General features: G+C 59.9%; 11 protein-coding genes across 11 annotated transcripts; 5 read left to right on the top strand and 6 right to left on the bottom strand.

Moving 5' to 3' along the window:
* The first annotated feature begins 24 nt into the window (after positions 1 to 24).
* FA10DRAFT_281936 (hypothetical protein) lies at positions 25 to 3,261 on the top strand. The gene is made up of 2 exons (XM_025523727.1): positions 25 to 446; positions 507 to 3,261. Exons 1-2 carry the CDS (start codon positions 130 to 132, stop codon positions 2,977 to 2,979), a joined length of 2,790 nt encoding a protein of 929 aa, XP_025374375.1. The 5' UTR covers positions 25 to 129; the 3' UTR covers positions 2,980 to 3,261.
* FA10DRAFT_269779 (cysteine proteinase) lies at positions 3,082 to 6,520 on the bottom strand. Its single transcript, XM_025522876.1, has 6 exons — positions 6,244 to 6,520; positions 5,744 to 5,775; positions 5,571 to 5,680; positions 5,018 to 5,503; positions 4,874 to 4,952; positions 3,082 to 4,813 (listed from the first exon to the last, which is right to left on the bottom strand). Exons 1-6 carry the CDS (start codon positions 6,326 to 6,328, stop codon positions 3,482 to 3,484), a joined length of 2,124 nt encoding a protein of 707 aa, XP_025374374.1. The 5' UTR covers positions 6,329 to 6,520; the 3' UTR covers positions 3,082 to 3,481.
* On the top strand, positions 6,421 to 8,439 carry FA10DRAFT_304577 (hypothetical protein). Its single transcript, XM_025525371.1, has 3 exons — positions 6,421 to 7,488; positions 7,568 to 8,285; positions 8,346 to 8,439. The coding sequence occupies exons 1-2, from the start codon at positions 6,863 to 6,865 to the stop codon at positions 8,046 to 8,048; spliced, it is 1,107 nt and encodes a 368-aa protein (XP_025374373.1). The 5' UTR covers positions 6,421 to 6,862; the 3' UTR covers positions 8,049 to 8,285; positions 8,346 to 8,439.
* On the bottom strand, positions 8,038 to 9,303 carry FA10DRAFT_197356 (ARP2/3 complex 16 kDa subunit (p16-Arc)). Its single transcript, XM_025518411.1, has 4 exons — positions 8,749 to 9,303; positions 8,605 to 8,677; positions 8,346 to 8,522; positions 8,038 to 8,285 (listed from the first exon to the last, which is right to left on the bottom strand). The coding sequence occupies exons 1-4, from the start codon at positions 8,895 to 8,897 to the stop codon at positions 8,223 to 8,225; spliced, it is 462 nt and encodes a 153-aa protein (XP_025374372.1). The 5' UTR covers positions 8,898 to 9,303; the 3' UTR covers positions 8,038 to 8,222.
* On the top strand, positions 9,156 to 9,904 carry FA10DRAFT_269777 (COX5A-domain-containing protein). Its single transcript, XM_025522875.1, has 3 exons — positions 9,156 to 9,285; positions 9,369 to 9,671; positions 9,797 to 9,904. Exons 1-3 carry the CDS (start codon positions 9,186 to 9,188, stop codon positions 9,829 to 9,831), a joined length of 438 nt encoding a protein of 145 aa, XP_025374371.1. The 5' UTR covers positions 9,156 to 9,185; the 3' UTR covers positions 9,832 to 9,904.
* Positions 9,905 to 9,938: 34 nt separating this feature from the next.
* FA10DRAFT_269775 (DUF1620-domain-containing protein) lies at positions 9,939 to 14,038 on the bottom strand. The gene has a single exon (XM_025522874.1). It carries the CDS (start codon positions 13,988 to 13,990, stop codon positions 10,052 to 10,054), a length of 3,939 nt encoding a protein of 1,312 aa, XP_025374370.1. The 5' UTR covers positions 13,991 to 14,038; the 3' UTR covers positions 9,939 to 10,051.
* Positions 14,039 to 14,163: 125 nt separating this feature from the next.
* FA10DRAFT_304573 (hypothetical protein) lies at positions 14,164 to 16,239 on the top strand. The gene is made up of 3 exons (XM_025525370.1): positions 14,164 to 15,109; positions 15,173 to 16,031; positions 16,130 to 16,239. Exons 1-3 carry the CDS (start codon positions 14,203 to 14,205, stop codon positions 16,194 to 16,196), a joined length of 1,833 nt encoding a protein of 610 aa, XP_025374369.1. The 5' UTR covers positions 14,164 to 14,202; the 3' UTR covers positions 16,197 to 16,239.
* A 983-nt stretch (positions 16,240 to 17,222) lies between these two features.
* Positions 17,223 to 19,481, bottom strand: FA10DRAFT_269773 (hypothetical protein). Its single transcript, XM_025522873.1, has 3 exons — positions 18,760 to 19,481; positions 18,455 to 18,690; positions 17,223 to 18,394 (listed from the first exon to the last, which is right to left on the bottom strand). The coding sequence occupies exons 1-3, from the start codon at positions 19,446 to 19,448 to the stop codon at positions 17,658 to 17,660; spliced, it is 1,662 nt and encodes a 553-aa protein (XP_025374368.1). The 5' UTR covers positions 19,449 to 19,481; the 3' UTR covers positions 17,223 to 17,657.
* A 609-nt stretch (positions 19,482 to 20,090) lies between these two features.
* FA10DRAFT_262916 (hypothetical protein) lies at positions 20,091 to 20,813 on the top strand (the record flags this gene model as incomplete). Its single annotated transcript, XM_025520159.1, has 5 exons — positions 20,091 to 20,138; positions 20,199 to 20,317; positions 20,377 to 20,408; positions 20,478 to 20,701; positions 20,766 to 20,813. The coding sequence occupies 5 exons, from the start codon at positions 20,091 to 20,093 to the stop codon at positions 20,811 to 20,813; spliced, it is 471 nt and encodes a 156-aa protein (XP_025374367.1).
* Positions 20,814 to 21,139: 326 nt separating this feature from the next.
* On the bottom strand, positions 21,140 to 24,303 carry FA10DRAFT_281928 (hypothetical protein). The gene is made up of 3 exons (XM_025523726.1): positions 24,076 to 24,303; positions 21,624 to 23,979; positions 21,140 to 21,551 (listed from the first exon to the last, which is right to left on the bottom strand). The coding sequence occupies exons 1-3, from the start codon at positions 24,186 to 24,188 to the stop codon at positions 21,306 to 21,308; spliced, it is 2,715 nt and encodes a 904-aa protein (XP_025374366.1). The 5' UTR covers positions 24,189 to 24,303; the 3' UTR covers positions 21,140 to 21,305.
* A 294-nt stretch (positions 24,304 to 24,597) lies between these two features.
* Positions 24,598 to 26,495, bottom strand: FA10DRAFT_234753 (DUF89-domain-containing protein; the record flags this gene model as incomplete). Its single annotated transcript, XM_025518999.1, has 7 exons — positions 24,598 to 24,846; positions 24,916 to 25,265; positions 25,329 to 25,393; positions 25,463 to 25,951; positions 26,025 to 26,188; positions 26,246 to 26,332; positions 26,397 to 26,495. The coding sequence occupies 7 exons, from the start codon at positions 26,493 to 26,495 to the stop codon at positions 24,598 to 24,600; spliced, it is 1,503 nt and encodes a 500-aa protein (XP_025374365.1).
* Positions 26,496 to 26,997: the final 502 nt, after the last annotated feature.

Raw genomic sequence — 26,997 nt, 5'->3', positions numbered from 1 at the left:
GGATTTGGATTCAAACTTCGCGCGCACGCACGCACAAATAGGGTGCTGACAGGAGAGAGAGAGAGAGGAGGCCAGCCACAGACAGCCCCTTCCGTCCCTTCTCCTCGTTTGCAGTATAGGAGACGCAAGATGGCAGCAGCCTCGCGCGGGAGTGTGGACGACGAAGAAGCCACGCCGCTCCTTGGGTCTCGCACATCGACGGAGACGGCGGCGGCAGCGACCACGACGACTGCAGAGGACCTGGACGCACGCTTCAAGCGATGGCTCGACTACGTCGCCCGTCTGGCCAAACGGGGCAAGGGTGACCGGGTCGAGTCGACAGCGAGCTTGCTCGTAAGCGTATTTGAAAAGGAACCCGAAGATGCGCAGTGGTCCGTCGCGCCTCCCCTCGTCGGCACCGGCAAGGTCGACTGGGACGGCTTCATCTCCCAGGCTGCTTTCCAAGAGTGAGTCTCTCTCAAGCTCATCGACTGCGCTCACCCAAGCTGACTCCAATTCCGCTTCAGGCAGCTCTTCCAGGTCAAAAGGGCCATCACGAGGGGTGTGCATCCCAAGATGATCCAGACGGGCAGCTCAGGGTCCTACTTTGCCCGCGTCCTGGTCGATGAGGAGGACGAAGGTGACGGCGCGCATCTCACAACACAGGAACCTGGCTCAGAGCTTACGGATGGGAATCAGAAAGGGCAAGGAAGGATCAACGGCGCACAGACAAGAGCCACTGGCGACCACAAGCACCACCGCACACGAACTGTGGCCGTTTTCAAGCCAAACGACGAGGAGCCGTACGGGAACCTGAATCCCAAGCGGGTGCTGTTGCGACGCTACCTGTGGTGGGCAATGGGTCGGCCCTGCCTCATTCCCTCGTTTTCCTACCTCTCTGAGGTTGGCGCCTCGCTGCTCGACGATCGCCTCTCCCTCGGCATCGTGCCCAGCACCCGTCTCGTCGCGCTGTCCAGCGAGGCCTTTTCCTACCCGCGCGCAGACCGCGAGCGACGGCTGTTTCGCGAAAAGATGGGCTCCTACCAGCACTTTCTCTCTGGCTACGTCAACGCCAGCACCTTTCTCCGTGCCCATCCGTGGCCCAGTCGGCCCAGGAGCCTGCTCGAACAGGACCTCGAGGCCGAAAACACGGCACATGGGCGAGCGAGGACGAGAAAGGGAAGGGCAAAGCGGCGGAGACAGGCCATCAAGAGGAAGAAGGAGCGGCGAGGCTGCCTCGGCCCGCTCTTCAGCTGCTATTTCCCGAGTCGTGACGGCGTTGACGATGGTCAAGAACTCGGAAGGGACAGGCTTGGCGACGGAAACGGGGAAGAAGAGGAAGAGGAAGAAGACGACGATGATGATGAAGAGGAGGAAGAGCAGGGCTTCGTCTGGACTAGAGAGCTGATGCAGGACTTCCGGCTTGAGCTCGAGAAGCTCGTCTGCTTCGACTACCTCCTCCGCAATACCGACCGTGGCCTAGACAACTTCATGGTCAAGATCACCAAACCTGCCGAAGGAGGCCAGGCCAGCAGTCGCTTGAGGCTGGCTGCCATCGACAACAGCCTCGCCTTTCCCTGGAAGCACCCCGCGGGCATTCGGTCCTACCCATGGGGCTGGCTCTACCTGCCGACCGACCTCATCGGCGGCTCGTTCAGCGACGAGACCCGCTCGGCCTTTATATCTCGCCTCTCTGACGCCGCCTGGTGGCATACGACGACGGAGCAGCTGCACGATCTCTTTCAGCAGGACCCACACTTTGACGAGGCCAAGTTCAAGGGCCAGATGGACGTCCTCCGCGGCCAGGGCTACAACCTGCTGCAGAGCCTGCGCAACGACGACGAGGGCCCGCTGGAGCTGTGCGCTCGGACAAAGCAGCTGGTCAGGCAGGATCACAAGGAGCTCAAGCGCGTCCAGGCAGAGGCGCTCCAAGGTGCCCACCTCCGGCTCCACCCCAAGCCCATCGTCGTCCTCAAGCAGACCGGGGACATGGCTCCTCCTCCGCCTATTTCTCGCACGACTTCAGCCGAGAAGAAGAAGCCTGTCCAGATCGCCTCCCCTGCAAAGAAGAAGGCGACGACGACGACAACGAGCGCCGCCCTCGACGACCTCCAGCCGCGATCGCTCCCGGAGACGACGTCTGCCATGCCCGGCCCACAGCGGAGGCCGTCGGCCATCGACAATGTCTCGTCGCCCACGCGGCGATACAGGAGTGAGACGGGAGAAGCCGGCGACGGGTCGGGCGACGCTGGCGAGGGTGACGGAGGAGAAGAAGAAGAAGTAGGGGGAGGCGACGAGGAGGAAGAGCGCCGCATCGGCTCGGCGTACCGAGAAGCAGGCTCAGGCCTCGGCATTGACGTGCTGGCTGAATTTGACAAGCGGAGCAGCCACTCGCGTGCGTCTCGGCGGAGCCGGAGCAAGTCAAAGGCCCCCGTCAGGCCCCGGCTGAAGACGGCCCTCACGGCTGCGCCATTCTTCAAGGGCGACGAGAGCCAGCACCAGCAGCTGCCTGCAGTGGCACGGCGGACGTATGGCTCGAGCGGCGAAGCGGCCATGCGGAGCGGCGGACTCATGTATGACCCCACCACGTCCTCTTCCTCCTCCTCGTCGAGGGCGCACAACTTCCAGAGCATCCAAGCCGTCGTCGAGCGGGCCAACCGGCCGGGACCATCTGCTACCGAGGACGACGACGAAGCAGGAGCAGCAGCAGACGGCGACGCAGAGAGCAGGATGAATATGTCTATCGCGAGCCTGCCCGGTGATAGCGCGACGAGGGATTCAGCCTCCGGCGACGGTGCCTTTGGAGCAGCGAGGACGAGGACGCGGGGCTCGAGCGTGGGTGCCTGGGCTGATGACTCGTCGGACACGACATGGGACGAAGGAGCAGGAGGGCCCGCGAGAGGAGCAAGGGCGCCCCAGGAGAAGCTCAAGCTTGTCGTCGTGGAACGACTCGAGGCAGACGAGGGCGTCGCTTGGCAGACCTACCTGGGACTTCAGTAGATCCGGCCTGCGCCTGTCCATTGCTGCTGAACTGTGTTCACTGTTTGCAGATACCCCCTTACACGCTCTATGCTTCTCTTCATTCCTACCAATACTAGCTTGCTCCGAGTACTTTAAGCCGAAGATCGTGGCGTGCCCGAAGATGCGTACTGCACCCCTTTGCCTTCCTTGTCCTCAACCTGCGTGCCTAGCTGTCTTCAAAGTAGCCTGAAAACTTTCGATACGGGCGATCTTTCATGCTCCTCTTGAAGGTCATCTGTTTTGCCGGTCATCTCTTCCGCCACGACATCTATGAAGCCAACGACCGCGGCTTGCCACCTTCAGCAGAATGGCCCCAATCGTCGAGTAAAAAGCAGTGACGGATCAAATGACTAGATATGGCAGTTGTTGATCTATGAGTACAATGCTGAGCGTCTGAGGTGTATGACTGACAGGGGGGCAAGACGAGGTAAATAATCGGGAGAGCAGCTGGAATGCCGAGCAGATTGGTGCAAGTTGAATATCAAGGGCCTCGATCGGAGAGACTGGCAACAGCTGCTGTTGAAGGAGCTTTGGCCGCTTCGGCGCCACTGCCCGTCTTGAGGCTTCCTGGTGGAAGGCCGTCCTTTCTCGGCCGACCGGGTCCACGCTTGCGCAGCAAGGTGGGGGCCGGTGTAAGGGTATGCTGGTAATGCTGGGGAGATGAGGACTGAGACGACTCGAGGGCGACGAGCTTCGGTAATTCGCGCCTCTCCAATGGAAGAGTGGATGCGAGGGCTGCTTTGGACCGCAGTCCGTAACCCGCCGAAGAGGAGGATGAGGTCGGCGAAGAAGAGAGCTCGAGATCGGAGCGTGTGTGCACGGGCGTCGAGTTGCCCGTTGCGACTCGGATATTGGCAATTGCTCTTGCCGCGCTCGTTGTCTCGCCATCGTCGTGCGGCATCTCGGCAGGTGAACGGCTCCTGGACCGTCGCTTAGGGCTTCGCAGGGAGATAGGGTCCTTTGACGCAGGCCTCTTGCTCCTCCTCGCCGCGTCCAACTTGCTGCTGACGCCGTCACCGGCCTCGGTGGGTGGCGACTTTGCAGTCGAGGCTGTGCTGCCTTGGCCGTCGTCGTGAGCTTCGTCGGTCGTGGCGCGGGTAGAGGTGCTCGCCCCGTCTGCGCTGCTGTGTGTGCCCGCAGTGTCAACCGAAGCGGGGCTGGCGGCGCGCCAATCTCGAAGATGGTCGGGCAAGCCTCCGTGTCGGGGGTCGTGGGACAAGCCAAAGTACAGATGCGAGTTGTCCAGGACCATGTTGTCGTGATCATCATCTTCGAGTTGTTCCCCAGATCGCCTTCGCTCAGCGTCGAGTGCGTCGGCAACGGCTTCTGCTTCGCGTGAAGAGACCGAAGCCGACCGCTCTTCCGCTCTCTGGTGAAGAGAGAGCCGGCTCTGGCGTTGCCGAACGGCATCGCGAGCCTCGAACGCTTCGTCGTCCAAAGACGGCACCGGGCGAGATCGTATCGCCTCGTCCGGCTCGTAGTCGGTCTCATCATCGTCATGCTCTTCATCCGCGCTCTCGCTCCCACTGCGATCCAAAGACTGAGCGTCTCCGTCGTCGGATTGGTCAACATTGGAGCTCCCCTCGGGCGAAGAGGCCAAGTGCAGCGCTTCGAGCGCTTCGAGAGCCTTCTTCCAATCGCCTTCGTTCTGGCGGATATAGAAGCGTGCCGTCCGCAGAGGGATGGGTTCTTGCAAGTGCTCGATGAGAAGCCTCTCGCCGTCTGTCGCTTCTCCCTCTTCCTCTTCCACTTCCTCTTCCTCTTCTTCGTCGTCCCGCCGTCGGCCGTTTGCACCGCTGAGAATGTCGTTGTTCTGACGAGGGCAGGTGAGATCGAGGAGCGATGCGCGCTTGATTCGCGTAGCGGCACTCACCCCTTCGGTCAAGCGAGGCAAGCCGGTATGAGGCCCTCCGATCTTCCGCACGGAACTGTAGTGCTCCCATTTATGGTATCTGCCGAGGCGCCAGCAATGAGGTCAGGAACACGAGCTGAGTAGAAGAGGCTGTGGCATACTCACGCGAGGTAGACAGGACCGTATGCCTCCACAATGGAGCCATCGGGAAGCTTCGAAGGCCCTGCCTGGACAGCCTTACCCTCGTCGCAGTCCTTTCCCTTGCCTCTCTTGATCCGCCGCTGCTCCCGAGCCGTCAAGGGTGCGCCCGTAGCGCCGATAGGCACCTTGCTCTGGTCCTTGCGGCGCTGCCTCTCCTTTCGCTCCCTCTCCCGGTTCGTCCGTCCGCCGTCCTGGATATCGTCCTGAATGTTGAAGTCGTCACCACCGACAATGATTTTGACGACTTTTTGCTTGGCAAAGGCAAATGCGCTGATTTCCTTGTCGCCGCCATAGACGTGGTCCTGACGCATGTTGTGCACGTAGCTCTCCACCTCGGACCCTTCAATGTAATTCCGGAATCTCTCCGGATTTGCCTCGATGTAGTCGCACAGCTCCTGCCGCAGCCTGTAGTGATGTGCTGCGTCGCCATACAATTGGTCCGAGAGGGCTCTGGTTACAAGGTACGACGTTAAGCCTATCTGCGCTAAGATCTAGGAGCCCGAGCGCACATGCATACCTGAAGAGACAGTTGCCATCGCCCTTTGTATCGGCTGCGTAAAGATTCATCTCTTTGAGCCGTCTTTTGAGTCGCAGCTCTGCTTCCGGGTGATCATCTAGATTGGCGAACTGCATGCTCGTACATCAGCATTCATGCCTCTTGACACTTTGCTCTCATTCTCTCCTCCTCACCCTTCCTTTGCGAGACCGCGTTGCTCTCTCCGCTGCGCATGGGCAAAGGACTGTCAGCTGCTGTTGCATCTCGCGGTGGGCCTTTGATGAACCCAGCCATTCTCTTCATTGATAATCTGATCACTTCCGGGCTTGGACTTGGGCGCCCAGCCGGCCTGGCAGGGTCGCGCCCCACAATGGGATAACCGAATGCCCCTCATGGCTCATCGCCTCATTACAGTTGTATACGCTCGGCCATGGAGAAGCAGACGAGAAGCTCATCAAGTTACCTCATCTTCCTTCACCGCAAAATCTGTCTCCATGGGACTTGCCTGGTCACCATCACGCGCCCCCGTCCACCACCGCCCTCCCCCTCTCTCTATCCCTCTGTCTCCATATCGATTTTTTTCTTTTTTTCTTTCTCCTCCATCGAATTTTTTTTTCCTCGTTGTCCCCTTCAATTTGTTTTTCGCCCATATGCCCGCGTCTACCCAAAAATAAAGAGAGAAAAAAAAACTCACCTCCATTGTTGTTGCCTTTCCTGCCGCCGCCGCCGGCCGCCGCAGGCCCCCTACCGGACTTCTTTGCCCGGCGTTGGCCCGCCATGGCTCTCTCTCTCGAAGGGGGAGTCTAATGCCGAGAGGGAGAGAGAGGGGTGAAGGGGGAAAGAGGGTGGGGGAAAAAGGGAGGGGGACCGCCGTCCCTGAGTAGGCGTCGTGAAATAAAGGGAGACGGAGAGAGAGAGATGGGAAATTTGAGGGAGGGTTGTGAGTTGAGTCGATGAAAAAGAGGACGGGGGGAGATTTTGATGATCTCCTCTGCTTCACTACTGCTGCTACTACACTATTGTCCAGCGGGCGACGCCGCTAATGATTTAAAATGCTGAGCTCCCGACAGCAAGTCAAAAGGAGGCCTTTTCAAGCACTCAACTTTCAACTTTTCAAAGGGCGACTATTGAAGAAATGTTTGTATTCGAGAAAAGGAGAAACAGAATGAAAGCCAAGAGAGAGGGTCTGTACGCACGAGCCATCGGCCCGGGTCTCCACCTGGGATTATGCGTTCGCTCGTCCGGAGAACTGAGGCGGTGTCGTGCGTAAGAGAGAGGAAGTCGTGTGAGTCTGCGATCAGCAGCGAACAACCATGGCATCGACAGAGCGAGAGGAAGTATTTCCTGCGCCGCCGCCGTACGAGCCTGTGGGCGGAGGCGGAGCGTCAACGTCGCAGAGGTATGCGCCTCCTCCAGGGCCCCCACCGCCAGACTCTTCCCGCTTGACAACAACAGCAACAGCATATGTCCCTCCTCCAGGTCCACCTCCGCCAGAGGCTGACGCAGCTCCCGGACCACCTCCCTTAGCTGCTGCGCCGCCAATCTACGAGCCCTTCTCTTTCTCGTCGGCGTATGCGCAGACGCATGGCTCGCCACCACGGTGGCATGCGCCGCCAGCCTACCACGTCTACTTTGACAGCACCTCGTCCAAGCTCACCTTCCACCTCATCATCCCTTCCACCGAGCCGCCGTGTGCGTGCGGCACCTCTTTCGAGTGCCAGTGTGGCCGCAGGAGGCCCACGCTATGGACTGCCACGCGCATCGGTGGTGCCACCGTGAGATTCGAGAGGTTCTCGCCAAACAGCGCGACTACCTCACTGGCCTTTGAGGCGGGCAGGTCGCGCAACGTGCTCGAAAGAAATACGACGGTCATCAAGGACCAAAGCGAGAGGCAGGTCTCAAGCGTCAAGAAAAAGGCAGGCGCCTGGATCACACGGGAGTGAGTCGCTCGGTCTTCTGCTCAGTAAGAGGCAATGCTGACAAGGGTTGTGCGCCCCTCTTCCTTTCCCACTGGACAGTCTAGAGGATAAGCAGCAGACATGGCAGAGCCACGGCGAGCGTTCATCGCACCATCGGCTCGAGCTGACGTCCAGCCAGGGTCTCCCATTGGCCATCTTCCGGCCCTCTTCTTCTTCCGCGACAGCATCTCCCGAGCCAGGCCGCGTCGAGCTGACATCGCTGGCCTGGGGTCGCATGCCGTCAGACGAGCTCGAGTGCGACTACGCAGGCGGGTGCGACTTTCGCCCACTGTACGGCTTCGTCTTCCGCTGCTCAGAGTGCTCCCAGGACGATACTTTCGACATCTGCGAAGCCCATCTAGCCGACGAGCTCGTTGCCCACAACCCAAAGCACCACTTCCACAGGCAGCCCAGACCCTACACCGAATACGACGACGCGGTGCGCGAGACTCCACTGCTCAGAGCGCCGGACCTGGCGATGGAACGGGAGAGGCACGAGCTCATCCTCTGCTCCCTTGCCGTCGTCTTGCTCCTGCCGTGAACACTGTGACGATGCCCTGCCGCGAAAATGTTGCACATTCTGCTAGCTTTCTCGTTGACGATGTCCACCTGGACCCCAGCATTGACCTTCTCACTTCTTCCTTGACTCCACTTCCACATCACTTGACAAGATTAATGCCCATAGATTGAGCCCAGCTGGGATCTCGCTCCCAATCTACACTCTCCTCCGGTCTGTCATGACCCTCACGATGCACCCAGTTCCCGCCACCTCGGTGAGCTGAATTGAGCAATTAGCACAAGACACAAGCGACTAAAGCAGTGTGAATCAGGATCTCACCTTCTCGTGCCAGCCAAGCAGGACGGGACTCGCACCGAGCTCGGGCACCGAGAGGCCCTTGTAGATGTACTTCATGAGCGTGTCCTGCTCGTCGAGGCTGAGCTGCTTGACAATCGTGGCAATGTCCGACGAGCGCGTCGCATTGAGAATGTCGAGGAGCGACGACAGCGTCGTTTGCTGGAGGCGGAGAACGAATTGGATCAGAGGTCCGCGCGAGAGGTCAGCTGTATGCAGCTAGACCAAGATACTGAAGACGCACCTTTGCATCGACGTTAAGTTCCCCATACGGCGCCTCAGCAAGCAGAAGCGTCAGTGCACCCTTCGCGTCCCCTCTACCAGAAAGTGCGCCCTCGTTCGTCAGCAAGGAGGAGATGTCTTGACAAAGAGGAGAAATGGGACACACCTTCCCACAAGACTTCGGACCTCTCCGGCCTTTTTTTGCGCGAGACCAGCCAACTCCGTCGGGCTCCGGGGATCCTGCTCGATGAGTTCCTCGTCCAGCAGCACGTCCTCGTCGTACTTGTCAATATCGATCCGTCGGAAGCTGTCCATGGTCGTCTGTGGTGAGCAGTCGTTGGACGAGGCGACTGTTAGGTGGCTCGAGCCATCGTCGGCTTACACGTGGATGAAGGCGGGCATCACGCACGTGGCAAAAATGAGAGAACCCGGCCAGAAGACAGGACACGGCTGCAAACGGAATTTCTAATCGACAGTCGGTCTTGCTTATAGCTCGTCCCTTTCTTCTTCTTCACCCGTTCACCTGGTCCCCTCTCCTTTCAGACCGACCGGCTTTCTCGCTGCTTTTGCGCACGCACCTTCTTCCTTTTCGCAACACTCGCCATGTCCTTTCTCACCGGCGCCATCCGCCAGGCCGCGGCCGGGACGAGCCAGCGCGCCATGATGCTCGGCCGCACCACTGCCCCGCTGGCCCTCCGCCAGAGTGAGTCTTGCCCGGACCCCTTTCTGCTCTTGCTTTCTTTGCCTGTGCTCACTCATGTCTCACGTCCCATCCCCTCGCCATAGCCGCGGCCCGGTGCTACGCGACGCACCAAGCCGAGGAGACCTTTGACGCCTTCAACGAGCGCTACGTCTCCTTCTTTGACGGCGTCGAGGACCTATTTGAGCTGCAGCGCGGCCTCAACAACTGCTTCTCCTACGACCTCGTCCCCAGCACCTCGGTCATCGAGTCGGCCCTCCGGGCCAGCCGCCGGGTCAACGACTACTCGACGGCCGTCCGCGTCTTTGAGGGCATCCGGGAAAAGGTCGAGAACAAGAGCCAGTACGAAAAGTACGTCGAGGCCCTCAAGCCCGTCAGGGAGGAGCTGGGTGAGTGGTCCTCTCGATCGATCGCCCCTCTCCATCTTTTCCGAAGGTCCGGGCAAGACGGATAGGGGAGAGAAAGGAATGAAGCAAGCAGCAGTAGCAGCCCCGCTGACAAGCTTTCACGACAGGCATCTTGCTCAAGGAGGAGCTCTACACCCAATAGACGGCTCGGCCAGCTTTGCCCTTTCCCTACCTCCCTGTAGACAGCCACTCGCGCGAGAGAGAGGAGAGAGAGAAGAAAAAGAAAACGTTTACCACATCTGGACGAGCCAAGGATCACTTTTGACACTTTTTTTCCTTCATTGCGCTTTCTTATTTGAAGAACCGATCTATGAACACTGACTGTCCTGCGACACCCCTTGTTGAGCCTTTTCCCTGTGAGATCACCACCTGGCCTTGAGGAACTTGGCGGCGACCATGGGCTTGGTCACGGCGAGTCCGACAGAGAGGACGGCGATAGTGAGGATGAGCTGGGGCTTGTTGAAGCTAGCCGAGAGAATGTCGAATGTGCCGCTGGGCGTGACGCTGGCGACGAGCCAGTCGAGGCCGCTGACAAAGACGACGCTCGTGCTCTCGAGGAGCGCGGGCGCGGCCGTGATGCAGTCGGCCTCCTGCATGCTGCCCGTGGCAAAGCGAAGCCGGCTGGCGGTGCCGGGCGCCACGGCGTCGTGGACGTAGGCCTCGTACGGGCTCAGGCCCTCTTCCAGCTCGGCCGTCGTGGGCTTGCGGCCACCGGTGACGCGGCGCGGGTCGAGCAGCCTGCGCGGCAGCTGGATGAGGAGGCCGCCGCCCGTCGAGGGCGACGCGTCGCCGGCACTCGAGGCCAGGAGCGCCTTTTGCGTGATGCCGTGCCGCGTCCGCGTGGCCGCCATGGCGCGCAGGCCATCGGCGTAGGGCAGCACATACACCTGGCTGAACACTTGGATCGGCGACGCGGCCAGCGCCTGTCCCTCACCAGCAGCACCAGCACCAGCAGCGCCACCATCGCCGTGCTCCGAGAGACGCGAGGCAAAGGAGCTGAACACGCCCTTCCACTTCCACGTCTCGTCCCTGCTGCCCAAGCCCGTGTCGACGTCGTACAGCTCGATGCTGACGACGCGCGTCTGCGTGTGCTTGCCCTTGTACTCGGCCAGCGCCTCGCCCTCGTCAACATCGACGCTGGCCGAGACGGTGATCCAGTTCTCCGTGAAGGCGACCGTGGGCTTGGCAGCCGAGAGCGAGAACTTGCCCTCGGGCGCCACGACGGCCTCGTGCAAAATGGTGCCGCGGATGCCATCGACGACGTAGACCTTGGCGGTGCGCCGGACGACGTCGCGCGTTACGACGACGAGGGCGTGCGGGTTGAGGTACTTGTACAGCGTCTGGCGGTTGCCCAGCACCTTGCCCTGCGACGCCACGGCATCCCTGAGCGACGTGGACCGCGCCACCTGCACCACCTCCTCGCCCCTGTCAAAGAGGACCTGCCAGACCTTTTCGCTCGCAAACGTGCTCCGGCCCGAGGGTGCCTGCTTGGCTGTCGGGTCAACGACGGCGTACCCCGCCAACCTGCCGCTGCCCTCGCCCTCGACGAAGCTAAAGACAAAGTTTGGCGAGAGCGACTCAAAGGCCTTGAGCACGCTGGGCGAGTCTGGGTAGACGTGCAGGTGGTTCGTCTTGCCGTCGACGACGCCGACGACCGACTGGCTGCCGCCGCCGCCGGTCTCGTCGGCCTGGAGGGGCAGGAGGAAGCTGTCCTTGGCGTCGCCCACAAAGAGGGCTGTGCCCGTCTGGCCCTTGTCGACGCCCGTGGGAAACTCGCCAGTCAAGGGGTCAATTTCCCACATGCGCGTCACCGTGATGCCTCCCGGCGGCTTGACATGGGCAATGACGGTCAGGAGCCCCGGCTGGGCCAGCTGGGCACTCGCCTGCTTCTCTTCCTCCTCAGCTGCTGCCGCCGCCGTCGTCGTCGTCGTGGCAGCCACTCCTCCCGCATCCACGGCGACGGCCGCAGGGGCACCGCCGATGGGCCGCGTGAGCGCCAGCAGCTTGATCTCGACCTTGGGCACCGGCGCACCCTCGCCGTCCCCAAACCCGACGAGGCTCTTTTCCCAAATAAACCGACCCGTCTGGCTGTCCATGGCGTAGATCTTGCCCTTTTCGCTCGTGGCAACGAGCAGCTTGCGGAGCCCAAAGGCATCGCGCACCAGCGTCGCCGTCACATTGGCACGGTCGGCGACGCGGGGCGCGAGCGATGTCGGTGGGGGGACGTCGTCTGGATTCGCTGGCTTTGTCACCCTGCGCGTGTTGACCTCTGGCACACCGGCGGGAGGCGGCCTCCGCTTGGGTGTGTCGGCGGCTGCGACGCCTCCCAGCGGCCTCTTCTGTTGTTGAAGTGGCTTCTGCTGCTGCTGCGGCGGCGGCGGTTGTTGCTGAGCCATGGTGTTCTGGGGCAGCTTCCACATCTCCGTCGTGTCCTCATCGCCCGCTGCGCCCTTCTTGCTGCCGGGCAGCGGGAATGCCTTGAAGTTGTCCATGCTGCCGGGGATGTCCTGGACGATGCGCGTGACCGTCCCCATCGTCCACGCAGGCAGGTCCTGGAGCGCAAAGGCGTGGCGCTGGAGCCGCGCGAGGAAGCCCTCGCCCTGGAGAATGACACGGGCCGCATCGCCCTCGCCTGCTGCGCCCTCGCCCAGCTTGGCCTCGGGCAGGTCAATGAGGATCGAGGCCGTCGTGTGCGAGAGGCCGTCCTCGCGCATCCACATGTGGCGGTCCTCCTGGATCATGCGCACCGAGGCCGAGGCCGTGACAAAGGTGGCCCGCGTCACGAGCTGGAACGGCGACACCTGCGAGACCTCAAACGGCGCCGCAAACACGTCGCCGTGCAGGTCGTGGTCGTACTGGAACGACTGGCCGGTCACCTGGCCCTCGCCGTCGTTGGCATCGGCCCAAAAGACGTGGAAGTTGAGCAGCTTCTGGCCGCTGCCAAAGAAGACACGGTTGATGAAGCCCTGGCCCTTGCGGTCGATTGACCCTGCATAGACGCTGTCGAGGGCCTCTTCCTCAAACTCCCAGCCCGAGGCAATGCCGCGCTTGACGCCGTCGACGCGCAGCACCTCGCCGCGGCCGTCGTTGCATGCGGCGACGATGAGGCCGCGCGTCGTCAGAGGAGGGACCTCGCTGAGCGAGACGAAGCGCGAGGCCTGCCTCGGCTTGACGGTGGTGATCGCACTCGGGCTGATGGTGACGACGACCTGCCCTGCGCCTCCATCCTCCTCGTCGTCGTCGCCAGCAGGCAGGACGACGTCGAGCGACTTGACGGAGCCGTCGCGCTGGAGCCAGACGAGCTGCGGCTTGACGATGCTCTTGTCGTCAGTGGCATCCTTGCCCAGAATAGCGATGTTGCTAATCGTCTTTGCGTCGCTGTTGGAGAGGGGAAACGGCAGGCTAGCCATGTCGACACTGGAGCCGGGGACGTCGAAAGTCGACAGCCGCTTGCCCGTCCGGCCCGAGAGGACATCAACGCTGAGCGAGTACGTCTGTCCCGACGAAAAGGCGCTGAGGAGCCTGGAGGCCTGGGCCGGCACGAGGTAGACGACGACGACGTGCTGCTGCGTTGCATGCACCTTGACGGGCAGCGCACCGTCCTGCTGGCGCTGCGCCTCCTCCTCGGCCTTTGTCACCCAGAGCGACCGGCCATTGACGCCGGCGAAGCGCTGCACGGTGCCGTCGCGGTCGACGACGATGACGTCGGGCGCAGCGGCAGCAAAGCCAGAGCCGGCCGGTGGGGTGTACGACAGCGGCACGAGGGCAGCGTCGGAGACACCCTGGTGCGACGACACCCGGGCGTCCATCGTGCGCGACCAGAGCTCCTGGCCAGACAAGGCATGGAACAGGGCGACACGCGTCTGGTGGAGCCCGCTGAGGGTTACGAGGACGTCGGACGAGGTGTGCATCGACGTCACGGGGTCCGTCTTGTTGTGGATCCGCCGCCAGACGGGCTCGCCGTTGCGCGGGTTGAGGGCTGCGACGACCCTCGCGCCCGTTGCTTCGCCCACATCATCGTGCCCTGGCCGGCCCGCAACGAGGATAGCCGTCTGCGTCTTGTCGTTGGGGTCCTGGCCATGCCGGAGCAGGCGCTGGAAGCGAGGCTGGAGATGGGTGAAGCGGCCGAGGTGGGTGGAGTTGTGCGACGAAAAGGCTGGGTAGGGGATGCCCATGTGGTGGACCTGCGTCGTGCCCTTGCCGCTCGACACCGTCGCCTGTGCACCCGCAGAGGCGCCAAAGGCGAGCAGCGAGAAGAGCAGCGACAGCAGCAGTGTCCACGCCATCGTCAGCCTCGCCATGGTTGTGCTTGTCTGGGCGCTTTTCCTTCCTTCCTTCCTTCCTTTGCGAGACCGACGTGGACGCCCTCCAGTCTAAAGTTAGACTATTTCTTCTTTTGCGCGCGTGGCCTGGCTGCCCAGGAAGATAGGATCAAAGTGGAGAAGACGCCGTGGCGCGCGAGAAGATCCATTCACTGAGACGCATGATCTTAGCCTGACTAGACGAGCATGCAATGACCCAGCAGCTCTCGTCGGCCGCGTCGCTCATCGGGCTGCAAGTGGGCTCGCGCCTGGCCACCTTCGTCCTCACCCAAGTCCTCGTCCGCCTGACGTCGCCCGAGATCTTTGGCGCTGCCCACATCCACCTCGAGCTCCTCCTGGCCACCGTCCTGACGCTCTCCCGTGAGGGATTCCGCGGCGCACTCGCACGGCGCTCCCTCTCGCCATCGTCGTCGTCGTCGCCGTCTTCTTCCTCGCCCTCCTCGCTCCACGTGCGGCCGCCCAGCTTGCAGAATGTCGCCTTCCTGCCCGTCCCGCTCGGCCTGGTCCTCGCTGTATGCGCGACGCTCAGCTACCGCACCTGGCTCGCACCCGATGAACTGCGCGACCATGCGCACTTTGACGCGGCCCTTGCGACGTTTGCGCTCGGTGCTGCGCTCGAGGTCGTCAGCGAGCCGCTGTACACGCTCGCAATCGCCTCGGGTCGGCTGGGCACGCGCGCATGGGCCGAGGGCCTCGCCGTGGCCGCAAAGGGCATCGGCACCCTCGCCGCCGTATTTCTGCTTCGGCACGCCGACACAGACGGACGGAGCCTGCTGCCCGTCGGAGTCGGCCAGGCCTGCTACGGTGCCATGACGCTCGCTGTTCTGGTCACTGCTACGGCGCAGTCGAGTGCATCGAGGGGACACACCCTGGCCATGCTGCTGCCGAGCTTGTCTCGCTCGCAAAAGCCGGCGGCAGAGGGCGAGGGCAAGGGCAAGGGCACGCAGCAGCGCTTCGACGCACAGACGATGCAGCTGGCCACGACGATGATGAGGCAGACGGTCGTCAAGCACGTCCTCGGCGAGGCCGATAAGTTTGCAGTCGCCCGCCTGGCCACGCTCAGCGACCAGGGCGCCTATGCCCTTTCCACAAACTACGGTTGGTTCCATCGGACCGCGCAACTCAGGCTTCAGACCGCTGACTACTTTTGCATGATGCCAGGCTCGCTCGTTGTCAGGATGCTTTACCAGCCCATCGAGGAGTCGGCCCGCATCAACCTCTCTCGCACCCTGGGCTCGCTCTCTGGCAGTGGTGACAAAAAGGCAGAGGGCGAGGCGCTGTCCTCGGCCACCTTTCTCCTCCGCTCGCTCCTCTCTCTCCACGTCCTTCTCGGCCTCTTTCTCGTCACATTCTGTCCTCCCCTCACGCGGGCGCTCCTCCTCGTCGTGGCTGGCCCACGGTGGGCCTATGCGACGCCAGCCCCGGCCATCCTGGCGCTCTACGGCTCCTTGGCCCTGCCTTGTATGGCCTTCAACGGCCTCCTCGAGGGCTTTCTCCAAGCTTGCGCCAGTCCAGACCAGCTCAGACGGTACGACCGCCTCCTGATTCTCGCCAGCGCCACTTTTCTCGCCCTCGTTGCGACCCTCTCCTACGCATCGGCGGCGACGGCGGGGACTGCAACGGCGAGAGATAAGGCAGGCCAAGGCCGGAGCCAGGGTCTCGGCGAGCAGATTGTCATTGTCGCCAGCTCGGTCAGCATCGCCATGCGCGCCGCCTACAGCTGGCACTTTTCTCTCGCTTATGTCAAGCACGCGAGGCAGCGGCTCGCTCTAGATGAAAAGCCAACAAAGAAAGAGGACAGCAACGACGACGGCGGCTTCTCGCCGAGAGCCGTCCTGCCGCACGGCGTCACCGTGCTGACTTTCCTCGCCAGCGCCGCGGTACTGAGGTGGAGCGAGGCGACGACGCGGACGTATGCGCCTCCGCGCGGCTGGAGAGAGGCACTCCTGCAGCTCGACTCGCCCCTGGCAAAGCATGTCGCCCTGGGCGTCAGCTGCGCGGCCCTCTGTGCCGCTTGCTGGTGAGTAGTATTTCCGGACCACTCCGCTCTCTTTGTGCCTCGATTATTCGCCCAGTATGTCCTACTGACTTGGATCCCTTGTGCGTCACGCCTTCTAGCATCTCTTTGGAGGGAAAAACACTGAGGAATGCCCTCAATGCAATCAGAGGACGCCGTTCCTCTTGAGAGGCCCTCAGATGGGCGATGTAATCATATGAAATAGAAGCGCATCACCTCTAGACTGAGAGCTTGAGCGAAAGAATAGAGCTGTGCGTGAGGAGTCGGTTTTCTTCGGTCCTTGAGAACTTACCCCGCTGAACCGCAGGGACAGAGAATTTGGTCCGCTGAGAATGAGGCGTTGTCAAGACGCTGGGAAGCCGCCTTTTCCAGCCAATGACGGGAGAACAAGCGGTGAGGAAGTGGGACACAAGCCGAAAAGCACGGCTATTCTATCCAGGTATTCGAATTCCGCAGCGGCTCCATTGTCCATTGTACAACAAGTCCAAGGCTCCGCCTCAAGGTCATAGCGTAGCGTGCTTGAAACGTGCCTTAGCCGAGACAGCGGCGCCCTCGGCTGCTTCAGAGCTTTGGAGCAAGGACGCTATATAAGAAGGCCTCGCGAGCTGTTTCCTCCTCGTTTTCCTCATCCCTCCTCATATACGACTTCTTGCAGCTCCGCCGTCTCTCACCTAACCCCATTCGCGAACCTCCTTGTTTCCACCCCATCTCCTCACGGTAGCAGTGCACGATGCGGTTCTCTTTCGCTCTCGCATTCTTCGTCACCTTCGCGCTGGCCATTGACGTTGTGGCAGCATGGCTATAGTGAGCCGAAGACAGCCATAAGCGCACCTCAAAGCTGACCAGCTATCAAAAGCATGACGGAACTTGTGGACGGCGACAAAATTCTGTCCTGCTGCCGCTCAAATAAAGTGTTCAAGGGCGTGTCGTAAGTTCTTTCCATCATGCCCACTTCGCATCCTTCCGAACTTCTACTCATTCCTGCTGATTTGCTGCAAAAGGCCGTTGACTTGCGCCACCGACACCAGTGTTTCCGGCTTGGTGAAGTGCCAAGGTGGAGGAAACTCCGCCACGAGCTTCACTGCAGTGAGTGCTTCTCCTTCCTGGCTGGAGGGAGTCTTTTACGAGATGATGAATAGCGAATTGACTCTCTTCCTTCGTCCGTCTCATCCCACAACGTACACAGAGCTGCAAGGGTTCCAGCGGGACTGCACAGCCTCCAAGAAGAGGGCAATGCTGAAACGTTTCTCGTCACTCCATGTTCTCCCCGCTTTCCAAGAGGAAGAATCCTCAGAGTCCTTTTCTCTTTTCCAGGTCTTCCATTTCCCTTTTCCCCTTTCTCGAGTTTCCTTACCATCCCCTTCCTATTGCGTGCTGTACCTAGTTTCACCGTCTAGCTAGACTTCAACTTCTAGCATGCCACTGGCCACTTCTGTGCGGCTCACCTTGACGAGCATGTGTGCCGCTTGCTCTTCCACCATTCAGATGCTGAAATATGACATGACCGCGTTGCGAAGCGTGCATCTCTAGGGGATAAGCAAACTTCTCGATCAGAGCACGAGAAGATCAGACAGAGAGAAGAATCTGTCCATATTGCTTCACATGTATGGGGGTATAAGTGTGCCGATTTCAATCGCCATCGCTCGCATACAGATCCTCGTCCTCTGTTTCAGAAGAACCGAGCTCTTCCGAGGAGACGCTCTCTCTTCTCTGTCTCCTCGGCCCTGCCCATCCCCAAGGATCCACCTCGTCGTCCTCGTAGTCCTCTGCCTCTTCCTCGTCGTCGCCAACCTCCCGATCGGGGTAGTCGTTGCGATAGAAGCCCTCGTCGTTGCTATCTTCGTCTTCGCCCTCGTCAAAGTCATCATCCGAGTCACCTGGCTTGTTGACGGCGCTCCCATCTCCCGCGTCGGGAACCAGGATAGAAGCAAGCCCGGCCGGGTCGTCTCCGGCCTCCCCATTGCCTTGATCTGCTTCTTCCAGTAGCCGGATGTCGGCCGACGTCAACCCAAAGAGCGTAGCCATGGGCAGATTGTGGTTGGGCCCCCACTGCGCCGAGGTGGAGCGGCTCAGCGAATCTGAAGAGCCAACCACCTCGGGAGGAGCGCGTGGCCCGACTGACGCGGCATCGAGGGTACTGTGGCCCTGGACCTGGGCAGGTCGTAGGCCCACGTCAGACGCCCCCGCAGCGCCGCCGGAGCCCCAGCTCGCTGGCGGCTCGCGCTCGCGGTAGTAGATGTCATAGACATATTCGCTGTCCGAGTCTTCTTCAGACGACGACGACGACCCATCTTCCTCTTTCTGTGTGTCCCCAGGGTGTGCCGCAGATGCATCGTAAAGGTCTCTTGGCGGCTCGAGGTCGTTCGCTGTTCGTTCTCGTTCAGCCTCTAGGTCGTCCTACTCCATCACCTGGTCTGTATGCTCACCTTTGAGATAGTCCCCGAGCAAGTCAGCAAAGCGGCGATCCAGAGCAGCCATTTCAGCATCTGCATCTGCGCTTGGTGGCACCTCCTGCTGCTGCTCCTTTTCCTTCCTCTTGTCTCTGTTCAAGGCTGACGCTGCTTGCTTGTCCACCTTCTTCTTTCGCCTGCTTTTGCTGGGCCCCTCGCCGTCATCTGCAACGGCATCAATGACTCGTATCCTCGGATAGGGCGCTGCACGTCTGTGAGAAGGGGGTGCGCTTAGCTTCGTTCGTCCCTCGGGTTCGTGGGGAAGACGCAGTTGCACTCACATGACCTCTGGAGGCGCTTTGAGCTTCCTGCTGGATCTGCTGGCCGCATTCAGATTGCTCGAGGATCCAACCGAAGACCTCTTGAGTGCTCTCAGGCTGGACGACGAGGACGATGTGGACAGCGTCCCGCTCGTTCGTTTGCCCTTCTTGAGCGCATCTACCAGCAGTCGCTTGCTTCGAGCCTTGGCACCGGCCTGGGCCTGGGCCTCTTTCTTCTGCTCCTCGCGCTGCTGTTGCTGTCGAACCACTCGGAAATGAAGATCCTCCTCGTTTCTCCCGGGTGCCACCACGCTCGGCTGCTGCTTTCCTCCTCGGATCTCCCGGTGGATCGAAGCGGCCGCGTCTCGATCCTTGAAGCGGTCCAGGCTCACGCGCTGGGCGAACCGAAAGATGCTCATGCCGCCCGCCTCGCGGTTCAGCATCCTTCGCTTCGTCCTGCTTGGATCTTCGAGCGTGGGAGATGATGGACTGAGGGCCTCTGAGGGCTCTCCGGCCTCTGTGTTCCCAGCCTCGTCTCCATTCTCGAGCTGGCCTGCGTCCTCCTGCTGAAAGATGCGGAGCGCTGTCACGGGATCCGTGCCTCTCTTTCGCTTGATGCGGAGAATGACGGACCCTTGTTGCTCATCCGGACGCTTCTCTCTCTCATGTTCTCTAGCTCGGTCATGAGTTGACGCGGTCGCTGTCGCCATTAAAGGAGCGCGTCAGTGTTGGAAGCGATGATCGAGAAGAGAGCAGTCCAACACACGCAACCTTTTGAAATAAAGTGGCGACGGCACTTCTCTTTTTCGCTCCTTCTCCACATGGTGGGCGTGCGAAATTGACGTTTCCAACTTGCTCGCCATTGCTCATGCTGACGGTGACATCTACAGGCTTCTCGACTCTGAGCTCGCTGTGAGGGTAGCCATGGAAGTTGCGTAGGTGTCACGTCAAGCCATCCATTTCTTTGCAACAGCTGCAGACGGGGTGCACATTTTCGGCCTTTTCGCCTGTTTCAGGTCCCGAAAGAAACAAGGGTTACAGATGAAAGAGAGCCCAACTCAGATGATACGTTTCTTTGCAGCAGCCCAGCCTGTTCATATTGCTTTTTGTACTCCCAGGTAAGGTAGGTTTGTTTTCACTGGCTTTCAATGAAGCGACTCCGCAGAAAGTAAAGGGACGCCGCCTTCCGTGAGCCCAGACTGCAGAGCGAGCGAGAAAAGTCATGTCCCCAGAGCATCTTTCCTGAATCAACGACCAATACGTCTCCTCATACCCTCGCTTCCCTCCTCTCAACCGCCCAAAGACCACTTTTACCGCCATCGAAAGCCACAGAAGCTCGAAAGTATAGAACGATGAAGGACATCTTCCGCAAGCTTGCTCCAACTGTGTGCCTCTTTACGGTAAGCATTTCGAACCCTGTCGTTGGGTGGGCGGCCAGTTGACAAATGCACACCCTATAGATCCTTGTCTTGCTTTCTGACAGCATCAATGGCCGTATGGCCGTCAAGCGTAGCCAAAAGGTTCTGCAGATGCATGAGGCTCTTTCCCCCGAAAACACCGATCCAGTCGATGTCTCCATGTATGTCTGAGCTCGCTTGTTGGACGGTGACATCTGGGGCTGACGTCTCGGTCACACAGCACGTATAAAGTCATGGTCAACAACGTCGAAGGTAACGGACACACACTTGATGTATCTTCGTCTTCCAGCTTCACTGACGGAAGCGCGAATCACCTTGCAGAGGGTCGCTGTACCGATGTCAGCTCCCAGACCCACGACAATCAGGTCGTCCATGGCAGGAAGCAAAGGGCAGTGACGAACACTGAGGTTCACTTGGAGTTTCATGTGTATCTCTGCGACAGAGTCGAACCTTCCAAGCTCAAAAGGGGTAGGCAATGCGTTTTCGACTGCAGCATGGAGAAAGCCGCAACGACATCAGAAAAAGCAGTGGAAGTAATCAAGAAGGTCGGTGCCTCTCGCGCTTATTTTCTTGCTCGCTGTTCATCCACTGACACAAATTTTCCCACAGCTTTGTGAGACGGGACACAAGGGCATTTGGAAACCAACTGCTGTCTAGACACCAGCAAGCCCCGTTATGATTCGTGTGATACCATGCCAGCTTTCTGCGAGCGATGCGACAGGTCGCTCACACTCACTCTCCCCCGCTGTATTCTTCTGTCCCTGAAGAAACACTTGGCCTAAACACATCTCTTTCACACTCATGTGTGTGCTTTCCAGTCATCTAAAATTTTGTCATCGACCAACGCTCTCTTCCAATCGCGATTCTTCCTTCCCTTGATCTATTGCTCCCGCTTTGAAAGGAGTTGAAAGGAGGAGTACTTCCTCAGATTCATAGTAGAAACTTGAAACCCCTGCTGTGTTGTGACGGTAACAGAGAGGGTGAGAGAACAGAGATTCATTCTTGAGGGCTCGGGTCCCTTTCGATATTATCAAAAGGATGTCAGACTAGGATGTACGGACAATGAGATGTTTGGTATCACGGTTCAGACAACGCGGGCGTTCACAAAGCGTTCACGCGCGCACACACACATCCACTGGCACTTGAGCCCTACTCAGACTCCTCCTCTTCCGAAGAGGATTCGAACGATCTTTCTCCCGGGGTCTCGCTCCCAGTTCCGTCTTCTTCCTCGAGCTCGTCTGCGCTCTCAGGCTCGTGCTTGACCCTTGTCGACATTCCCACGCCTCTGTCCACGCGACGAGTACCACTGCCAGCTCCTGGTCGACCGCGGCCACCACCGCCACCGCTTTCTTCATTCAACAGCGTCGGAAAGAGCAGATCTGCCCAACTAGGCAGCTGTACGAGATGGTCCTCCTGTATTCAGCATCAACAAAATCCAAAAGAGGCGGTCAGAAGGAAGCAACTCACCACCTGGCCGACCTTGTCCATTCTCAACAGCTCGTTACGAGCCTTGTCCTTGATCTGCACGTTGTTTCTCAGACGCAATATTGTGTTCGTCGACCCGCGTGATCCATGCCTATTGAGCACCTCTGCATAGATCTGGTAGCTAGGATCGTTGGCCCTCTTTTTGATAAGCTTCTCGAGAGCCCGATGGAGGCACTGTGTCTCTTCCTCAGTCCACTTCTGCCGTCCAAGCCTGTTGCCACCTGTCGAATAGTTGTAGTGCCTCTTCAGCCGCTGCGCTTGTGGCGCCTTAACCCGTCGACGCCCGTGCGCTTTCTCTTCCTCTTCGTCATCCTGAGGGTCATAATCTGGATCTTCGTCTTCAGACCGCCGCCTTTTGCCGCTCCCGCTCGGGCCCTCTTTCACAGCCGCTGATCCTTCATCTTCAGCTCCATTGGGGCGAGAGGAGTGACGATCAATAGGCACTTCAATCCATGGGAAAGCATCCAGGCCTGCCCTTTCCTTTCTTCGCCGCCTCCTCTCCTTGGACTTCTGCTTTGCTACTGCGACTCTAGCAGCGGCCTCTTCGTCCGTTTCGAAACCATCGTCCTCTTCCTCGCCACCACCATTGCTCCTTCGACCATCATTGTTTTGGTCGTCCACTTGCTGGGCCTCAGTGCGATGTCGCTGGGACGCATGTGGCTGGGAAGAGGGAGGGACAGGGCTGTGAGCACGCTGCTTGCCCTTGGCCGTCTCAGACTGGCCGTTCTGGCGCGGTCGGTCCTCTCCCTCTTCCTCGTCGTCGTCTTCTGCTTCTTCCTCTTCACTTTCTGAAGGCCTTTCGCCACCTCCGTCTGGCCCCCCGGGCGGTAATTCAGCCTCGTTCCTTCCGGCTTCTTGATCCTTTCCGGACGCCTTCGTGCTTTTGCCGTTGCTGGCTTCGGCACCGTCTTTCTCGTTGGTTTTGCTCGGCGTCGATGTGACCGCGGGGGCCTCGTTCTCGTTGCCTTCATCAGCTTCCTGCTGCTCTTCGACCTGACGACCACTCCGCAAGGTCTTTGGCGGGAGCGTCTCCTCCTCATTCTCTTCATCACTACCAGCCCCTTCCTTGCTCGTCTCTTGGTCCCTCTGCGCCCTCGCTCTCTTCTTCTTCGGCTCTCCCTTCCGTCTGGCCGCCGACTCCTTCCTCCTCCTCTGTGCTGCAAGGTCAGCCACCTCTTTGTCCATAAAGATGTCCTCTTCGCCCTCGTCGAATGCCACATCGCGAACCCTCTCTGTCTCCACATCTTCGACCTCGCCCTCTTCTGCGGCGTCACCGTTGTTGCCTTGACCATCTTGCGCTCGCTTGCGCTTGCGCCGAGCATCGCCGTCGGCCACGACGACCTTTCTGGTCTGTTTGTCCGAGGAGCGCTCTGGTGGTGCTCTCCGGATTCTGTTCTCTTTGTCAAAGTACACTCGCGACTCCGGGGGCGGCAGATCCTCGACGGCGACGGGGGGTGCTCCTTGGTCTCCTACAGCCGATGCAGCCGCGATGGCCTCACCTGGGTTGGGCGTAGCGACCTGCGATCTCGACACCCGGGGCACGGGGCTGCTGGCTTTGAAGACCGTTTGAGGTGAGCGTGGGACCTCGACTTCTTCGATGACGGAGCTCGAAAGCTGCACCTGGGCCGCTGTGGGGTCTAGAATCTTCTGCACCGCTGCTGACCCGCTCTTGGTCTGACCAAATCTGCTCCGTGCGCGGCTGCTGATGCTGGTCATGACGGTATCGCTCTCCAGCTGCCTGTTGGCGCTCTTGAGTCGCTCGGCGATCTGGTCGCTCAGCCTGCTTTTTCCCGTCCCCTGCTTGGCAATCGCCTCGATCGACGGAGGAGCGACCTCTTGCGCCACTTCAGCAACGACTGTAATAGCCTCGGCCTGCTCTCTTTCCGTCTCGGCCACGGCAGCAGCTCCACCGTTGATGGCCTCTTCGACGGCATCTTCTTCGTCGGCCTCTTCGTCCTGGCGTTGATCGGCCTCTCGGAGCAGCGTTCGACTCTGTTTCGATGGTGGCGCTTCGTCTTGCGGAGTAGCGACCATTGGATTACGGGACGGTGACCGCGAAGATCCTGCCGTCACCCTCCGTGGTCGTCCCCTGCCACGGCCCCCCCTTCCCCGAGTCATTGCCTGGCCTCGTCCTCGTCCTCGAGGTCTCGCACCGTCACCGACATCCTGCTCCCGGCCTCTTGAAGGCCTACCACGCTTGCGCTTCGGAGTCGTCTCGGTCGCTCTCGACGACCCGCCCGTATCCTCTCGCTCTCCAAGGTCAAAGATCCTGTCGACGCTGTCCTCCTGCACGAGCATCTCCAGCGTCTTCTCTCCACTTGGCGAAGGCCGCACCGCACTGTCAAGCACCACCAAATCCGCATCAGCATAGCTCCTCCTTCCTCCTTTGCACAAATTCCAGTCTGCGTAAACAAAACAAATTACAGTAACTCACTCCTCCTCTTCGGACGCGGCACCATTCGCGGTGCCCTTTTTGTTCAGCGCGGCATAATCGACACGCTTGGCCCGTCGGCCTCCCTCATGCGCCCTCAAGGTCCTTTCAGACATGCTGCCGTGCCCATCCGTCGATAGCAAGCAAGAACAAGTGGGAAAAGAGAGAGAGCTCGAGCTCGAGAGGGGAAGGGGGCCAGGGGTGTGGGCGGCCGTTACAAAAATGTCTGGTGCGTGGCTTGTGCGACGATACGCGCTCTAGGCAGCTTCACCTTCTCTTTCGACGCGTCAGATCGGCCGAAGACAGACGGATTTTATGTTATGTTATGTTATGTTAGGGTTAGGGCTAGGGCTAGGGCTAGGGTTCGTGCTCAGAATGGTGGGAATAAATGTCGAGGCCACCATGTTCATGATCAAAGGTGTGCAGGGCGCAAAGACAATATAGGGACTGGCAAATTTCTTCGTTTCATCGTGTTTGGATCGTAAAAGGAGAACTAGCAGAGTACAGACGAAGCCCGACCTGCTCCTACTTGCTGTCAAACCTGACCGGGACGCCCTTGCGGCCCTCGGACAGAAGAACGACGGCGTACTTGCCGCTGATGCGCCAGCCGGGCTCCTGCTCGTCGAGGCGGTCGGCCACCTGCTTGTCCACGCCGACGACGACGTCCGACTTGATCGTCCGGAGACTGGCCACGGGTGGCGCACCGTCCTCGTTGGCAAGTGGTCCAATGGCCATGTCGAACGGCAGATCCGCAGGAGTCTGACAGTCGTACGTCTGTAGAAAGAGAGGAGGGGATTAGCATCGCGGTAGAAAAGCCCTCTTGGGGGGCACTGAGAGACTCACGAGCTTGCGGTGGTTCAAGTCGCCCTTGAAAATAACGAGGTCGCTGTTGCTCAGGTCTAGGAAAAGATCGGGCGCCTCGCTGGACAGACTCCAGAAGGTGTAGCCCGTGGCCCAGAAGGGGTGCTGGGCGTAGATCCACTTTCCTTCGCGCTCGTACTGCTTCCAGCGCTCGCCCATCTGTCGCAGCGACGCAATCTGATCATCGTTGGCATCAGGGAACAGGGAGCCGTAGGTCATGGAGTTGAGGAGCCAGTTCCAGTCCTTGCGCGTCACGTCCGAGACGAACCAGGCAAAGCGCTTGCCGTGGAAGTGGATCTCGTTTGCGATGCCGCTCTGGATCAGCCAGTCGGCTGTCGTGATGGAACGACATGTCAGCATTGGACAGAAATTCGAGCGAGGAAGCAGACACATACCGTACACGCAGTCGCAGTACAGCTCGAAGCCGGCATTGTCGAGGACGAAGTCGATGCGGCCACCCCTGCAAATTAGGAATTTGTCAAAAGTGAATCGAGAGGCAATTTCGTCCTTCTGCAAGCCTGTTACTCACTTCAGCTTCTTGCACAGCTCCCAAATGTTTTCGAGATGGTTCCCGAGGATGTTCTTCTCTGTGGCAGCAAGGTGCTCTCCTCCGGTGCTCTGCAGGCTCTTGATGTCCTCCTCAGTCATGTTGATCAGCAGCGACAGGTCGGTGGCGTTGCCCCAAAGGCAGACCTGTGTGAGCTCGTGGAAGACTAGCTTACGCGCTTTGAGCTTTTCGTCCTCGCTGGCGCCGGCCTCGTAGTGGAATGGGTCTGCGAAGCGCTGCGACAGCTCAAAGACGGCCGTGCCCGAGCGCGAGAAGGTGTCGCACTTCTGACGGAAGAAGACGTCGTAGTCGCGCCAGTACTTGGAAATGCTGAAGCATTCATGAAGGCGGCGGTACTTGTACGCCTCGGCAAAGAGCCAGGGGCTGTTGAGGAACGTCGATTCGCGGAAGAACTTGGCCAGCTCCCGGTTCCACAGGGGAATGTCGCCCTCGCCATCGTCGACAATGGAGCTGTTAGATGGGGCCTCGTCAGTCCGTTTCGTCGATAGCAAAGGCTGTGAGAAGGTCTCTCTGCATCACGTACCGGAGCTTGGCGTTGCTCTGCAGGTCCTGCATGAGGACATGCATGCGATCGATGCACTTGTTGAGATCAATCATCAGGTCTTCGTCCGACTGCTCGTTGAGCGTCTTGATCGTATCGTCAATGGCCTTTCCGAGGATAGTGGGCAGCCGCTTTCCCATCGTTTCCTATATTCCAGCTTGTCAGCGTCGACTTCTTGACCGAAGAAGAGCGTCGCAACTCACATGGGCAAAGCTGAACTCGTGGTAGCCTCGGTACGCGGGCCACGGAGGGTTGTTCGGGTCAACACGCGAAGCCGTCCGGGGGACATTCTGTTGGTGGTTTCGATAAGAATGAGTTGATGGAAGCTTAAGCCGAAGGCCCAATCGCACTCACGTTGGCTGCTCCGAAGCCCTGGCGCTTGGGAGGGAGGTTGCCCAGGTTGAGCACAGTACGAGCCGCGGGCTTGGCCGAGGGGTGATTGCGGTCTGCCATTCTGCTGCTCGAGAGACGTTAGCACCATCTTTACGGAGCTCTGCCATAACAGCCTCCGTGTGTACGCTCACCCTTGATTGCCTTGTTCTTGACAATGTGCTGTGTGGTGGCAGGACAAAGTGAGGCGGTGATAGCCAAAGGGTTCTTGGATGAGGCTGGAAGTTGGAAGTCTGTGCGAGGCACACGTGGGCGACGGTGGGCGCGCCTAGGCCCGGCCCAATTTCATCATCCCTCCACTGGCTCGATGCAGCAGCCTACGGCGTCTTTTTGAAAAGAAAGCCCAACGAACGAGAGCGGGAGCGATCGTGGCAATCGCTGCAATGTCGGGCAGCAGTAGCAGCAGTAATGGCGAAGCAGAGCGAGCGGCATCGACGTCTTGGCAGCTGGACGAGTATCGGCAGAGGCAAAGGCAGAGGAGCGAGCTGACGGCGACGACGACAGCACGAGAAGGTGGGACAGCAGAGAGAGAAGAGGAGGAAGAAGAAGAGGCGAGCGTCGAGGC

The sequence above is a fragment of the Acaromyces ingoldii genome (assembly GCF_003144295.1).
Source record: "Acaromyces ingoldii strain MCA 4198 unplaced genomic scaffold FA10scaffold_8, whole genome shotgun sequence".
NCBI lineage: Eukaryota > Fungi > Basidiomycota > Exobasidiomycetes > Exobasidiales > Cryptobasidiaceae > Acaromyces > Acaromyces ingoldii.
This window is presented reverse-complemented; position numbering and strand designations above follow the sequence as displayed.

Excerpts from the sequence above, each read along its gene's own strand:
- FA10DRAFT_281928 (XM_025523726.1), bottom strand. The coding sequence starts at position 24,188 with ATGTCTGAAAGGACCTTGAGGGCGCATGAGGGAGGCCGACGGGCCAAG. Across the intron at positions 23,980-24,075 it reads GCCGCGTCCGAAGAGGAGGA|TGCGGTGCGGCCTTCGCCAA; the intron begins GTGAGTTACTGT and ends GGTGCTTGACAG. Across the intron at positions 21,552-21,623 it reads TGGACAAGGTCGGCCAGGTG|CTGCCTAGTTGGGCAGATCT; the intron begins GTGAGTTGCTTC and ends CATCTCGTACAG.
- FA10DRAFT_281936 (XM_025523727.1), top strand. The coding sequence starts at position 130 with ATGGCAGCAGCCTCGCGCGGGAGTGTGGACGACGAAGAAGCCACGCCG. Across the intron at positions 447-506 it reads TCCCAGGCTGCTTTCCAAGA|GCAGCTCTTCCAGGTCAAAA; the intron begins GTGAGTCTCTCT and ends ATTCCGCTTCAG.
- FA10DRAFT_304577 (XM_025525371.1), top strand. The coding sequence starts at position 6,863 with ATGGCATCGACAGAGCGAGAGGAAGTATTTCCTGCGCCGCCGCCGTAC. Across the intron at positions 7,489-7,567 it reads GGCGCCTGGATCACACGGGA|TCTAGAGGATAAGCAGCAGA; the intron begins GTGAGTCGCTCG and ends CCCACTGGACAG.
- FA10DRAFT_304573 (XM_025525370.1), top strand. The coding sequence starts at position 14,203 with ATGACCCAGCAGCTCTCGTCGGCCGCGTCGCTCATCGGGCTGCAAGTG. Across the intron at positions 15,110-15,172 it reads TGCCCTTTCCACAAACTACG|GCTCGCTCGTTGTCAGGATG; the intron begins GTTGGTTCCATC and ends GCATGATGCCAG. Across the intron at positions 16,032-16,129 it reads GCCCTCTGTGCCGCTTGCTG|CATCTCTTTGGAGGGAAAAA; the intron begins GTGAGTAGTATT and ends CACGCCTTCTAG.
- FA10DRAFT_269775 (XM_025522874.1), bottom strand. The coding sequence starts at position 13,990 with ATGGCGAGGCTGACGATGGCGTGGACACTGCTGCTGTCGCTGCTCTTC.
- FA10DRAFT_269777 (XM_025522875.1), top strand. The coding sequence starts at position 9,186 with ATGTCCTTTCTCACCGGCGCCATCCGCCAGGCCGCGGCCGGGACGAGC. Across the intron at positions 9,286-9,368 it reads CCCGCTGGCCCTCCGCCAGA|CCGCGGCCCGGTGCTACGCG; the intron begins GTGAGTCTTGCC and ends CCCTCGCCATAG. Across the intron at positions 9,672-9,796 it reads GCCCGTCAGGGAGGAGCTGG|GCATCTTGCTCAAGGAGGAG; the intron begins GTGAGTGGTCCT and ends CTTTCACGACAG.
- FA10DRAFT_269773 (XM_025522873.1), bottom strand. The coding sequence starts at position 19,448 with ATGGCGACAGCGACCGCGTCAACTCATGACCGAGCTAGAGAACATGAG. Across the intron at positions 18,691-18,759 it reads AAAGCGCCTCCAGAGGTCAT|ACGTGCAGCGCCCTATCCGA; the intron begins GTGAGTGCAACT and ends CCCTTCTCACAG. Across the intron at positions 18,395-18,454 it reads GCTCGGGGACTATCTCAAAG|CGAACGACCTCGAGCCGCCA; the intron begins GTGAGCATACAG and ends GAGAACGAACAG.
- FA10DRAFT_269779 (XM_025522876.1), bottom strand. The coding sequence starts at position 6,328 with ATGGCGGGCCAACGCCGGGCAAAGAAGTCCGGTAGGGGGCCTGCGGCG. Across the intron at positions 5,776-6,243 it reads GAAAGGCAACAACAATGGAG|CGGAGAGAGCAACGCGGTCT; the intron begins GTGAGTTTTTTT and ends GCCCATGCGCAG. Across the intron at positions 5,681-5,743 it reads CGCGGTCTCGCAAAGGAAGG|TTCGCCAATCTAGATGATCA; the intron begins GTGAGGAGGAGA and ends ACGAGCATGCAG.
- FA10DRAFT_197356 (XM_025518411.1), bottom strand. The coding sequence starts at position 8,897 with ATGGACAGCTTCCGACGGATCGATATTGACAAGTACGACGAGGACGTG. Across the intron at positions 8,523-8,604 it reads AACTTAACGTCGATGCAAAG|CAAACGACGCTGTCGTCGCT; the intron begins GTGCGTCTTCAG and ends CTCCGCCTCCAG. Across the intron at positions 8,286-8,345 it reads TGCTTGGCTGGCACGAGAAG|CTCACCGAGGTGGCGGGAAC; the intron begins GTGAGATCCTGA and ends TGCTCAATTCAG.